This window comes from Carcharodon carcharias, chromosome 5 (assembly GCF_017639515.1).
Source record: "Carcharodon carcharias isolate sCarCar2 chromosome 5, sCarCar2.pri, whole genome shotgun sequence".
In the NCBI taxonomy this organism is placed as follows: domain Eukaryota; kingdom Metazoa; phylum Chordata; class Chondrichthyes; order Lamniformes; family Lamnidae; genus Carcharodon; species Carcharodon carcharias.
This window is the reverse complement of record NC_054471.1, coordinates 82,850,123-82,865,000: the sequence shown is the minus strand read 5'-3', so window position 1 is coordinate 82,865,000 and position 14,878 is coordinate 82,850,123. Positions and strand designations below refer to the sequence as shown.

Below are 14,878 nucleotides of genomic sequence, written 5' to 3'. Positions count from 1 at the left end.
TAAAAAGGTAACTTGCATTTATATAACACTTTACCATAGCCTCAAATCATGACAGGCACCATGATTTACTTGAAAACGTAGTTACGGTTGTTATGTAGGCAAACATAGCTTCTGTTTTCAACAACCTGATCCTACGTATAGCAATGTGATGAATGGCCAGTCACTATGTTTTTGGCAGTAATATTTTTCAGGGAGGACTGCATGCCACGACACTGGGACAACTCATTGTGCTCCACAAAACAATACCCAGCTATTTTTAACATCCAGCAAAAAGAGACAGCTAAGGACCTTTGTTCAATTCTCATCCTCGTTTTCAAATTCTTCCATGACCTGGTCCCTACCTACCTCTGTAACCTCTCTCCAGGACTAACAGCGCTGTGGGTGTATTAATACCATAGGGAGTGAAACGGTTCAAGAAGGCAGCTCACCACCTTCTCAAGGGCAATTAGGGATAGGCAATAAATGATGGCCTACCAGGGATGCCCACATCCTATGAATTAATAAAAAAAACAACCCTCTGAGTTATGCTCCTCCAGTTCTGGCCTTGTACACACTCCCTGGGCTCCAGTCTCTAGAATTTCCTCTCTAGTTCTCTCTGCCTTTCCCCACTTCCTTTCAGATACTCCTTAAAACTTAGCTCTCAGACCAAGCTTTTGGTCACCTGCCTAGTGTCTCATTGTATGGTTCAGTGTGAGGCTTTGTTTGATAATGCTCCTGTGAAGCAGCTTGGGATGTTTTACAATATTACATTGGGAACACCTGCAGGTACCCCATCAAGTCACTTGCCATCCTGACTTGGAAATATATTGCTGTTCCTTCACTGTCGCTGAGTCAAAATCCTGGAACTCCCTCCCTAACAGCACTGTGGGTGTACCTACACCACATGGACTGCAGCAGTTCAAGAAAGCAGCGCACCACCACCTTCTCAAGGGCAATTAGGGATGGGCAATAAATGCTGGCCCAGCCAGTGAAGCCTACACCCCTTGAGTGAATAAAAAAAGTTAAGGGTGCTTTACAAATACAAGTTATTATTGTTAATGTTGCACCTGAAGTACAGCATCTTCGGCAGTGCAGCACTCCCTCACAACAACGCAATGCCAATCTAGATCAAGGTATCCAAGCTTTCAGAATCATAGCAAGTTTACAGCACAGAAAGAGGCCACTTGGCCCATCGTGCCTGTGCCAGCCGAAAATCAAGCCCCCCCAACCCCCAGCATAATCCCACTTTCCAGCATTTGGTCTGCAGCTTTGCAGGTTACAGCACTTGAGGTGCACATCCAGACACCTTTCAAATGAGTTGAGGGTTTCTGCCTCTACCACAAACTATGAGGTGCTATTTAAATGAAAGTCTCCACTAATTAGCATACACCTCAAGCTGCTCATTGCAACAGGTCTCGGTGCTCCTAAATAGGTTTTGAGCACCAGTGAGGCAACATTATTACAAACACATCTTTACAAACTTCGAGGCCCACAAAACTCAAACAACAAACTAGCAAATATGACACGTTAGGGCAAATGAGACCAGAGATGTCTGTCTGGGCTTTTCAGGGTTCAGGGGCTTAATGTGGTTATAGCATCACAGGTCACGCCTAGCCTGAATTATGTGCTGAAGTCCTGGAGCGGGGCTTGAATCTAAAGCCTTCTGTCTGAGAGTGCGACTTAAGTAGACCAAGCTGCCAAATGCTACTTTATTGCATTACTCATGGTTGTATCTTCTGCAGGGATAAGGGAAAACAAGTGACTTTTCTTCCAGTAGTCACAATTTTATTGGCATAGGTGTCTAGACTTGTATATAGATATTTTCTACTGACTGCGGTGTTTTTCTTCTTTTAAGAATATCTAACAAGAGCACAAACACGAAAGAACAACAGGAGTGCCTGGCATTTTATTCTGTTGTCATGCTCAGTAAAGACATGTCATATTCATAACTTTAAACATGGACTGTATTCAGTACAGCATTTTCTAGATCTGCCTTTTCTTTTAAAAGATGTACATTAAAAAACTGCTAAGATAGCTGCTGAGGGTCAGATGACTTTTTTAATTTCTGCAGAGACTCAGAATCACCTCAAGTCTCTTGAAAGGTCCTAATTGAATGATCTTGGGTGGACTGCCCCCTTTGAATGTACATATCATGACAAAACTACTTATGGAATTAACACCTCCTGTTGTTTGTGGACTTCCATAAATCAAGAATCTGTGGTCTCCCAGGTCTACTGTCTCCGAGCGCAAAACTTATCAAAATGAGAGCTGTAGAGAAACCAGTTCATTAGAAGTAGGTGTGAATGTCCACCATCCAGCCCCCATTGTGTATCAATGGCTTCCAACTTCAAATCATTCTGGATGGACAACAAAAGTATTGATCATGTGGTCACATGACCAAAACTGACCACAAATCTTATTACCACAAATAACAGAAAGAAACCCGTCAGTCTGCAAACAATACAGTCAAAACAACAGCAGCAAAGGCAGAAACATCTATGCCTTAAAACTGAAGACTACAACATGGAAAGGTCTCCAAGCCTGTTCCCTTTTAAGTCCACCAGTGCAGAAAACCGACCTTCTAGTAATAAGTCTACAAACAACTTCACAACTCTTTGAGGGAATCCTGCAATGACCTTGATTTACAACTTTGGTTTTTGTACTCACCTAGCTACACTTCACCAGTGAAAAAGAACCTCCGTTTCACCAGACCTGCATTGATACAAGCCTGTCACATGACTTAAACTATTCCTTTGTTTGTAATTTGTAAAAGTACATTTAGCTGCATTTTCCTTGTGTGTGTGTGAGTGGTGAGTGAGTGATGTCGTGTAAGATTTTTGGAGTGAATGCATAAATAACTCTATTTAAACTCATAAACAGCTTGCTGCTGGTTATTCAAATTGACTTTACATTCAGGGCTTAAGAAACACCCTTATCTTCCTTTTTGGAAAAAAAGAAAACGTACTGATTATGGACAGTGAGGGAAGGGAACAGGAGTTTCAGGTTTCTCTCATCCCTGTCCGTAACATTATCAACACATCAAAACTATCTGGTGAGTAAAGTAATGTAAACTGACAGGAGTGTTACTGTACAGTGATGTGCATGCAATAACCTTCATACCTTTAATTTAGGAATGTAAAGGAGTATAGAAATTCAAATGGTAAACTTCATATTTTCCAGCTTTTTGTGAAAAGTGAAATGTTGCCAAAATGGGGAAGTGGTATTTGCAGCAGCTCAGATGGGGAGGTGCTAGTGTCATGGAAGAAATAGTGAGGAACTGAAGGCAATGGCTCAGGAGTCAATTGATAGGGAGGAGCAGCAAATGGTAAATGTCAATATTGCTCCCCATCAATATTATAAACAGGCAATCCATTACTTATCTCCAAGTGGTATTCCCAGTTAAATACAATGGGTACAAAATGGGACATTTCCAACAGTTCAAAACAGATAGGAATTCATTGAAGCCAGATAGTTATTAGGAAAGGATCCCTGCAACTCGGATGCAAATATAATTCCTTTGTCCTCCCTTGACTCTATTTTATAGTCTACTTTAATTCCTTAGAAAGGGCCACCGCATTCCACCGATGGGCAAGAGACTGAGGTTGTGTCACCAGATTAAAAGTATTTGAATTCCAAAGTGATACAACATTGTCCTTCCATTCTGTGGAAAGCAAGGCCATTTGCAACTCGCAGTACTAATACAGGTGATTGATGCTGTACCCAACTGGTCTCACCCCAATCATCAATTATTTGCAGCATTTCGCTTGGGCCTTATTACCAAAGTATATTCATAATATTTATCAATATATTCAAACACTCCAGTATCAACCAAACCAAAGCTGATACTGACTCCTTAAATCACAGTTTGTATAGTTAGGTCAATGCATATTCCACCAACCGTTGTAGCACTGAGATGGCAGTGGGAGGTGTCATTGGCACTACCATCACTCTTGATGTGGAGCAGGCAGTGTCCCGCTCCTGGATACTGAGGTCGGGCCCAATTACTGCCACTGAGGTTCTATTTTAGTGACAAAGACAAAACGAGATAGTTGACTCTTCTGAATCTTCAGAAAGCAAAGGACAGTGTGATTGACAGCCAGAGATCATTTTTTTTTAAAGTTAGTTATCCTCCCCTAACCATTCACTCCCAACCAATACTCTTAAAGGCGCCAAGATTCACACCAGTGCAAATCCATCAGTGTTTTACAGCACAGTTATGGCATTGTGGCAGCACCAAATAGCACGCCACAACAAATGTCAAATTCGCCTTGCAACTGGGCACCTTTGGGACAGTTCGTCTCTGCTAGTCTGAAAGTGAACAGTGTAACATTTATCAGTGCCTCTCACACACATATAACGCACACCAGATCTGATGGGACCAGTACACCCACCTCCTTTAGACACCACCCAGGAGAGTATGGGGACAGGTGCTCCCAGCAGATTTACTCTCTCAGGCAGCTCCCACAAACCTCGACTTAATTTTTGGGAGCTTGTGCCTTGCCTTTTGGACGGGTGATCAATCAGGTGCAAGGTCTCGCTGGCCAACCAGTCTTTATTCCCGGACACGTAAAACGAACTAGTTTCTCTTTTTTAAAAAACAGGGCGTGAATTATCTATTCACTGGGAGGAGGGGCGGGGGTTCAGTACGAGTAACGGTACCCCAACACACACATGCACCTTTCCAAATACAATGTCTCCATTACAATGTGGCGGAATTTCTCGTTTACTTTCCAAAGGCATTTAAAATATCGCAGTTTGATCTCAAACCGAATACATACCAATACTCCCCAACAACAATAAATGTTACCATTCTCAGTAGCACATTTATTACTCTATTGTCATTTTGAAATGGCACATTCTCATCAAGGAAGCAGGAGCAGTTAATCCCATTTAGGTTTCATTTCCATAAAGTGTTGACTAGTTCCTCTCCCTTCTCCCCAGATTATTCTTGTTCAGTGTAAAACAATATTCAATTATTTATTAACACCCCCTCCCCCCAACATGACAAGAGGATATGGATGCAGCAAGGCTCATCTTTACACAGCCGCTTTAGAGAGAAACAGAAGGTGAAAAATTCATAATCTCTGCCACAGTTTCAAAGAAAATGGGATTTATTAATGATGATTTTTTTCCCCCCGGTTACTTACTATTTCTGTGGGTTGATGAGCCAAAATGGCGAATGTCGACAGACGATCACACAGGCATTTGGTATGGGATGCATCGGTAAGCACAGTTTTACATCCCAGAGTGGACCAGGCGCCGGTCGACTCGTTCCTGGAAGAAGGAATACATTAGATTTGACGGACAGTCAGAGAGAGACAGAGAAGGGAGGGGAGTCAAGCGCACAGTAACATTTCACCCACAGAGAGAGAGAGAAAGGGCAGAAATCATTGTAACATCTCCACTGGATACAAACAAGATACATTGTTCATTACTGTTTACAAAGCAATACCCGTGCTGCTTGATTGAAAAGCCGACGTGCAGTCATGTTAATGGACTATTTGCTGCTACCTCCAGCCTGGAGTCTCACTCTAGGAGCTTTCCCTCAGGGAGAGTGTGTGTGTGCACCGTGGAAACGGATAGCATCAGCGAGTTGCAAGAGGGGGAAATCTTTTGCTGCAGGCGGGGAGGAGGAGCAGGGTGGAGGGAAAGGGAGGGATTCTTTCGCAAACTAAACACACAAACCAACAAGGTGCATCGTCAGGGAGAGAGTGTGAGGAGGGAAGAGAGAGACACAGAGAGATGGAGGCCGAGTGTCGCTTTTAGAAGATTCAGGTGCTTTGCTTTCAAGCACGATCTTTTAAAGCGGCTGCTTTGCCTCAGCCGCTCAGTCCATCCCCACCCTAACCCGGGCAGCTCTCACAAATGGTGCAAACCACACACACAGCAGCAAGCATCATTGCAAAGAAATAATATATTTTACATTCCAAATACATTCCACACAGAACGACTTGAAGGCAATTGCAGAATAAAAAGCCAGCTAAATTATTATTCTTTATATTTTTAAGATTTTTTTTTGCTTTTTTACATTGCCTTGTAAAGTTCTCCAGTAAACAAGGAAGCAATGCTGAATTATTTTCCAGGATCTGAGGGGGAAGGGGCACTCAGTACTAACTCCCAAAAAGAAGGTGGAGAGGTTGGGAAATAGAGAGGGGAGTTTCTGAGACAGCTACAGTACCTGCAGTCACATTACAGTAACTCATGGTGCATTACGGTAATGTGGCTCCCAATTAACCATTACAGCAATTTTTTTGTACAGTAATGTTTCTTTACTTGCCCCATTACCACTCCATTCAGCCCTGCACTACCATCCCTTTTGCCATTTAATCTTCCTGACTTCCTATCACAGATCTTCTCTTTTGTTCTCTTCTTCACTGTCTTCGCTATTACATTTCTGACTTCTCCAGTTCTGATGAAAGGTCATCTGCCTGAAACATTGGCCTGAATGGCAGCACAGAGGCTGAAGCCCAGCAGCAGTACCCACGAAGGTCAGTTTTGTGGCTGTTGGGGCTGTCATCCTAATAAGCACAGCAGCCCACACCCTCTGCACCCCCCTCACCGTGCCAAGAGCTGCCAGCCCAATCAACAGCTCCACAGCGCCCCCACTACTGCTGGCCTTTACTGACATTGCAACCAGACAGGCAGGCCCGAATGATCACCCAGAGGATCGCTGAGGGCAGGTCCTTGCCACGGGGGGTGCCGTTCCATCAAGGAGCACCTCTTTGGGCCATTCAGTTCCCAAAAAGGAGCCTCCAAACCTCTGTCCTCCCCCCCCCCAAAGAACCCTGCTGGGAAGCCACTGGGTTTCCCTGGTTGATCTCATCATGTGGCAGTGGACACGCCCCCTTTCATGACATTAGCTGCCACATTCAGGTAAGTTTTTAAAGGCCCAAGTCTTTCACTAAACGAATGAGTTAGTGAATGGGTGAGTGAGTGCGTGAATGGGTAGTTGAGTGAATGAATAGGTAAGGGGGTAGGGTGGTGAGGTGAGGTGGGTGAAATAATAAGCAAGTGAGTAGGTATTCAGGTGGTCAGTGGGTACTCAGATTTGGTTGGTGGGGTCGTTGATGAGTTGGGGCTTTAGTCAGGTGGCTGGGAGGGTAGTCAGGTGATCGGGGGTAGTCAGGTCTGGTCGGGCATGTTAATTGGGCAGTCGGGGCAATTGTTGGGTGGTTTGGGGTGGCTTGGGGTGTTGTCGGGTGGTCGGGGGTGTAGTCTGGTGGTTGGGGGTTAGTTGGGTGGTTGAGGGGTAGTTGGATGCTCAAGAGTGTAGTCAGGCGGTTGGAGGGTGTTAGTCGGGTCAGCTCAGAGGGGTGGGGCAGTTGTGTTGTTTGGTTTTCTTACACAGAACTTGGACCAGGTGTTAAACTGTGTAACATTTTCAGGGTAAGTATGCAGGTATGTCCCACATATCTGTCCTGACGTCAGGGTCAGAAATTGTCACTGAGGGTCCCGGGCAGCAGAAATCAGCCCATCAGAAGTTTAAACTTCCCAGGCAATTTCAACGTATGTCTGTGCATCAGGACTTCCATAAGGTCCTGATGCACATCTCCATCTTACATTCCATCTCCGATGACATGGAGATGGGAAGATTTGGGCCAGAGCTAATGTTTCGAGCCAAATATGACACTTCTTCAGTAACGTGAATGCCCCTTTAAATTACAAATACTACAGTAATGTGAATGCCCCTTGTAAATTATCAACACTATGGTAATGTTAATACCCCTTGTAAATTACCAACACTACGGTAATGTGAATGCACCTTCTACCTTACCAACATTACGGTGATGTGAATGCCTCTTACAAATTACCAACACTACGGTAATGTGAATGCACTTTGTAAATTACCAAGATTACAAGAATGTGGACAGTCTTTGTAAATTACGAATATTACTATACTGCAGACGACCCTTGTAAATTACTAACATTACTATATGTGGACACTTCCTGTAAATTACGGGAATGTGGATGACTTTTTTACATTCTGGTTGAGAATACACAACCTCTCAACCTGAAATACTCCCATGTATACTATGATTTCTCCCATGTATACTATGATTTCTGGTCTTGCCTTTTAATACAAAATGTGCCACCATGTAAAACTATTAATAGTCTAAAACATATGTCAAGGATAGAAAATGTAAATAACTGCAGTGCATCCCTGATAGCCCGTAATCACTATGTCAGTTCATACTTGAAATCTTAACTGTTTTCCATGTGAGTCATGGTAACCAGTCACCAGATGGCTGTCCCAAGTTGCCAGTGCCAGCACAATTAAGATGTATTGGAGGGGAAGGCAAGTATAGGTACATGAGGGGGAAAGGAATGCAAGTATATGTTGACAGGGTGAGATGAAGTATAATGGGAGGAGGCTCATGTGGAGCATAAATATCAGCAGAGACCCGTTGGGCAGAATGGCTTGTTTCTGTGCTGTTAATTCTTTGTAAGAAGCTTTTGGCCTGGATTTTCTGGCCCGCTATGGCAGGACCCACCCGGGGGGGGCTGGGGGGGTGGATGTGGCAGGCTGGCCAAAAGTCATTGACTTTCAGCGGGACCAGACGATTCTGGCAGTGGGCGGGCCGGAAAATCTCGCCCTGTATCTAAAGGCTTCCATTCATATGTGTACTTCTGTTTGAAATGTCTTCCTGGCTGTTATCATGGTGGTGTGAAGGGGTGGAAAGGATGGATACTATATGAATACTGACATCAGTTGAGAGGCACACTGGTCGTTTTTGGGAAAATGGTTGAAGAAGTGACTGTGCTGCAGTGAGGGAAGGCTTGTTGAATTAATAACTATGTACTCAAAAAAAACTTGTTCCACATCAGTATTGCAGTCTCAGATCAGTAATGTAATCCGTGGTCTGAAGTCACTGACTCTCATTGTATCAGAGGTTCTGCCAAGGAAGAATTAAGCTTCACTCATGCTACCTTGTTGCCACATCTGAGTGCTGACTAATTTGATGTTGAGCCTGAGCCTCCCAATAGTTTCCTGTCAGCATTTTAAATTGCAAAAAACTCCCATGTGGTTCTTTTTAGACTTGGCTTCACATTAACATGTAGTTACACTCTAATGGATGAAAGATCCAGTGACATTTGATGATCTCCTGCAGGTGATTTGACATCTTCTGGCTTAGATTCTTTGGGTGATTCTTTAGCTAGATCACATCAAGACTATTTTGCATCAGTCTTAACTAAAGAGAGGACTTGCATTTATGTAGTACCTTTCATATCCTAAGGGTATCCAAAAGGACTTTTGAAGTGTACTTACTGTTGTAATGTTGGAAATGTGGCAGCCAATTTGCACACAGCAAGCTCCCACAAACAGCAATGAGATAAACAAGGTGTGTTTTACAAAAGCAAAATACTACAGATGCTGGAAATTTGAAATAAAAACAAAAAATGCTGGAAATACTCAGCAGGTCAGGCAGCAGCTGTGGAGAGAGAAACAGAGTTAACATTTCAGGTTGATGATCACCCTTCATCAGAACCAAGTAAAGATAGAAATATAATTGGTTTTGAGCAAGTGAAAGGGCATGGTGGAGGATGGGGGGCAGTGGAAGAACAAAAAGGAAGGCCTGTAATAGGATGGAGGGCAGGAGAGATTAAATATCAAAAGGTTCCATGGTAATGAATAGAGCAAAGAAACAAAAGATATGTTCAGATGAGGCGTGAATGGCTGGATAGCGGCCTACTGAACGCAAAGTGAAGGGCTAAAGAAAGAAACAAGAAAAACCAAACTAGCAAAAAAAGGAAACAAAATGGAGGCAGAGGTTATGATCTAAAACTGTTGAACTCAATGTTGAGTCCAGAGACTGTAGAGTGCTGAGACGAAAGATAAGATGCTTTTCCTCGAGCTTGGGTTGAGCTTCATTGGAACACCGTAGCAGGCCAAGGACAGAAAGGTCAGAGTGGTAGCAAGGTGTAAAATTAAAATGACAAGCAACAGGAAGGTCAGGATCATGCTTTGGACTGAACAGAGGTGTTCCACAAAGCGGTCACACAGTCTACGTTTGATCTCTCCAATGTAGAGGAGACAACATCGTGAACAGCAAATACAGTATACTAAACTGAAAGACATACAAGTAAATCTTTGTTTCCCCTGGAAGGAATGTTTGGGGCCTTGGATGGTGAGAACAGAGAAGGTGAAAGGACAGGTGCTGCATCTCCTACGCTTCCACAGAAAGGTGCTGTAGGAAAGGGAAGAGGTGTTAGGGGTGACAGGAGTGGACAAAGTGTTGCGGAGGGAGCAGTCCCTTTGGAATTCCGAAAGGAGAGGTCAGAGGAAGATGTGGTTGGTGGCAGCAACATGCTAGAGGTGGCATAAATGATGAAGGATGGTCTGTTGAATGTGTAGGCAGGTGAGATGGAAGGTGAGGATAAGGTGAACCCTATCATGGTTCTGAGAGGGAGGGGAAGAGGTGAGAAGGCGTCAGAAGTGCGTCAAATAGATTGGACACTGTGGAAGCCTTGTCAACCACACAAGGAGGGTGGGTGAGGGCACCTCAGTTGAGGAAAAAAGAAGACTTTTGGACATGCTAGTATGGAAGGTTACATCGTCTGAACAGATGTATAGAGATTGAGAGGCGGGGAGAATGGAATAGAGTCCTTGCAGAAGTTGGGTGTTTGGAAGGATAGTCAAGGTAGCTGTGGGAGTCTGTGGGCTTAAAGTGAGTGTTAGTTGATGGCCTATCCCCAAAAATGGAGACAGAGAAGTGAAGGAAGGGAAAGGAAGAGTCAAAGGCAGACCAGGTGAAGGTGAGAGAAGGACGGAAATTGTAAGCAAAGGCAAAGAAATTTTCCAGTCCGTGGTGAGAACAGGAAATGGCACCGAAACAGTCACTAATGTACCTGAAGAAGACTTGAGGGAGGAGCCTGAGTAGAACCGAAACAAAAAGTTTCCATATATTTCACAAAAACAGACATAGCTAGGACCCATATGTGTATCCATAGGAACAACTTTTAGTCAGGGGAATTGAGTGGAGTTGAAGGCGAAGTTGTTTAAATTGAGAGCAAGTTCTGGCGAGAGGTGGAGGGTGGTAGTGGGTAAGGACTGGTTGGGCCTCTGTTCAAGGAAGAAGCTAAGAGCTCTCAGACCATCCTGGTGGGGGACGGGGATGTAGAGTCATTAGACATCCATAGTGATGAGGAAGCGGTTAGGGCCAGGAAAATGGAAACTGTTGAAGTGAGGTAGAGCACCTGAAGAGTCACAAATGTAGGTAGGAAGACCGGACGGGGAAGAAAAAAGTGAGTTGCGATAGGATGGTATAAGTTAAGTGGAACAGGAACAGGCTGAAACAATGGGCTGACCAGGGCAGTTTTGTTTATAGATTTTGGGAAGATGGTAGGAGCCGGCTGTTTGGGGTTTGGGGACTAAGAGGTATCTGTTTTGGTGCTGCTAAGTTAAGGGATAAATGCCAGCCACCACACAAAGATGTCTCCTCTACTCTCCTTAATACAGTGCCATGGGATCACTTACATTCATCTGAGGGCAGATGGTTTAGTATCTCATCCATAACACAGCACGTCCAGCACTGAATCACTCAATCTATACCACGCTCAAATAATACATAATTTATCCAGCTTATAAATACTATGTAATTTACCTAGCCTATAAGCAATATGTAATTTATCCAGCTTATACGATTTCTTATAGCCCACAGAACCATAGGCTTTTTGTTTACTTTTCTTCAACTCTCATTTTGTTTTGAAATCATAGCAAAACTTTTCACTTATGCACCAAGTTTGGTTTGTCTACGAATGTGTATTAGCAATTGGAACTTTGTGACAAGTACTCTGTTCTATTGATAGTCACTGAAGACTATGGCCCCCAAACGCAATTAGTGGCAGATAGAGGAAGCTATTTTTACAGATGGTGCCTCTTCAACCCACCACAGGTTTTGGTCCAAGGACACAATTAAACAAATTGCATTTCCTTCTACAAACTGTTCAAGCTGAACTTAATCGCACAAAAGATATGAACAGATCCAGTAAATTATTCAGGGAGGAGCAGTCAAATTAATGCCAAAAAAATTAGTCATTTGTTTAATGGTATGTACAAGAAATCCTAAGACACAAATTTCAACACAAAAGCTAAGGCTTTCAAGCAATGAAAAGCAGTCAATTGGTGGAAAATATACCATAATTGCAGATATTATGTAATTTGACAATAACAATAGGAGGTGATATGAGAAAAATTCTGCTTTTTTTCTTCTGGCCAAGATGGGGACAGCAACAAGCATTCACTAACAACACTAACTTGCAGTTATCTAGTAAAATGTATCAAGACAAGTGCACTGTCCAAAAAAAGTTGACACCGAGTCACAGAAGCAGAAAGGGCTGATAACTAAGACCTTGGTCAAAGAGGTCTGATTGAGGAGGTGTCTTAAAGGAGGAGAGAGGGGTAGAGATACGGGTGGATTTAGGGTGCGAATTGCAGAGCTTAGGGCCTTGGCAGTTGAAGAAGTGATAAAAATCATGAAAGACAAGAGGCCAGAAGTGAAGGTGTGCAAAGATCTTGTAAGGTTGTGGAGCAGAAGGTGCTTACAGAGATAGGGGGTTTAGAAGCCAAATTTTTATTGAATTGATTACTAGGTTTTAGATACAACTTGCTATTGAGAATGTCAGGGCCAAACGTTGAATACCTCAGTGCAATTCTACACAAAATAGAAGAAATGAACCAACAAGCTCTGACAGCCGCTTATTTCAAATCACTAATGAATATCAGATGCTATAGGTGATTTTTCAGTCTCCAAAGAGCATCAAAAAATGCCTCAATCAAAGCACTAAGATTGTACTGGAACATTTGCTGGTTAAAATTCATATTAAACACATTCAACACTTGTTTTTTTTCTTCCTATTTTTTTCTTACTAAAAGTATAGCCTATCCCCCTGAAATCCTATTTGTGCTGTTAAGGTAAGATGAGTTTGGAGTGACTGGTCTTGACATCAAGGCCATATTTGATTGAGTGTGGCATCAAGGAGCCCTAGCAAAACTGGAGTCAATGGGGGAACTCTCCACTGGTTTGAGTCATACCTAGCACAAAGGAAGATGGTTGTTGTTGTTTGAGGTCAATTGTCCCAGTCCTAGAAGAGTTCCTCAGGGTAGTGTCCTAGGCCCAACCAACTTCAGCTGCTTCATCAATAACCTTCCCTCCATCATAAGTCAGAGGTGAGGATGTCCAATGATGATTGCACAATGTTCAGCACCATTCACAACTCCTCAGATACAGCAAATGCAGCAAGAACTGGACAATATTCAGGCTTGGACTAATAAGTTGCAAGTAACATTCATACCACACAAGTGCTGGGCAGTGACCATCTCCAACAACAGTGAGTTTAACCATCTCCCCATATCATTCAATGCCATTACCATCATTGGAGCCCCCTCTATCAACATCCTGGGGGATACCATTGACCAGAAACTGAACTGGACCAGCCATATAAATATTGTGGCTATAAGAGGTCAGAAGCTGGGAATCCTGCAGGGAGTACCTCACCTCCTGACTCCCCAAAGGCTATCCACCATCTACAAGGAACAAATCAGGAATGTGATGGAATACTCTCTACCTGCCTGGATGAGTGCAACTCCAACAACACTCAAGAAGCTTGACAGCATCCATGACAAAGCAGCACGCTTGAGTGGCACCCCATCTTCCACCTTAAACTTTAATTACCTCCATCATCAACACAGAGTGGCAGCAATGTACACCAGCTCCAAGATGCACTGCAGCAACTCACCAAGGTTTCTTTGACAGCACCTTTGAACTCTCGTGACCTCTACCACCTAGGAGGACAAGGGAAGCAGATGCATGGGAACACCACCACCTACAAGTACTCCTCCAAGTCACATACACCATCCTGACTTGGAAATATATAATTGTTCCTTCACGGTCACTGGGTCAATATCCTGGAACGCCCTCCCTAACAGCACTGTGGTTGTACCCACACCACGTGGACTGTAACAGTTCAAGAAGGCGGCTCACCATCACCTTCTCAAGGGCATTTAGGGATGGGCAATAAATACTGGCCCAGCCATCGCTGCCCACATCCTGTGAATGAATAAAGTAAAAAAACCTGTTTGAAATGGTGAAGGTTTTAATAGTTGTCAAATTCAATACACAAATAGGTAAATAACTGATCAGGCAACAAACTAATTCCTTCAATGTAGAGATATTTTCATTTCCATGGCTGTTAAAACATAAGATGCAATGGAACGGATGAGATTGTCCAACAGTAATAGAAATGTCTTCCATTAAGATTACAAGCATTTTCTTTTGCTAGATGTTAAAATGAACACTGTTATGATCTCCATGGAGACCAATAAACTAAATGAATTGAACTTAGCAAATGAACCCAATGGAGAAAATCAATGGACACGATTTCACTTCTAGTAACTTTTACTTTAACAATCAAACCAAAATCAACATAAATTAAAGATGAATTAACAAGCAAATTGTATTCAATATAAGCTGTAAATTTCACTTTAATTAGCTGATACAACAGAGATAGATCTCTTGGATTTACTGTCAGTCCCCCTAGCACATATGGCACCACATTCAGCCACAAAGTCCTCAAAACTCTGTCTTTCTCAGGTGGAGTTTCTTTCTCCACACAAGCTTTAACCACCCAATTCTCCTCCAGAGGCTGCTCTCAACTAACCTGAATTCCATGGGCATGGTCGTCATCAAAATAGCCAGCTCTAGTTAATTGGTCCCTTCAAAATAACTGAGGGCTCTTTGTTTTCCTTTCAGTTTCAATCAGCTTCAGGTTCCATAGCAACCTGAAGTCACAGTCTGATTTCACAGAAACCTCGGACAGAATTTTACGACAGCGGGATTTTACATTCCCACTGAAGTCAATGGGATTTATAATGGCTTGTCACATTTTACGGCCCTGTCCC

At 43.1% G+C, this 14,878-nt stretch overlaps 1 protein-coding gene across 1 annotated transcript in view; it reads right to left on the bottom strand.

The window, feature by feature from the left end:
• adgrb3 (adhesion G protein-coupled receptor B3) overlaps nucleotides 1–14,878 on the bottom strand; it is a 1,012,398-nt gene that overhangs the window by 184,125 nt on the left and 813,395 nt on the right. Inside the window, exon 17 of the mRNA XM_041188763.1 lies at nucleotides 5,127–5,253. Within this exon, the coding sequence (XP_041044697.1) occupies nucleotides 5,127–5,253 (127 nt within the window). The remainder of the gene's footprint in view (nucleotides 1–5,126; nucleotides 5,254–14,878) is intronic.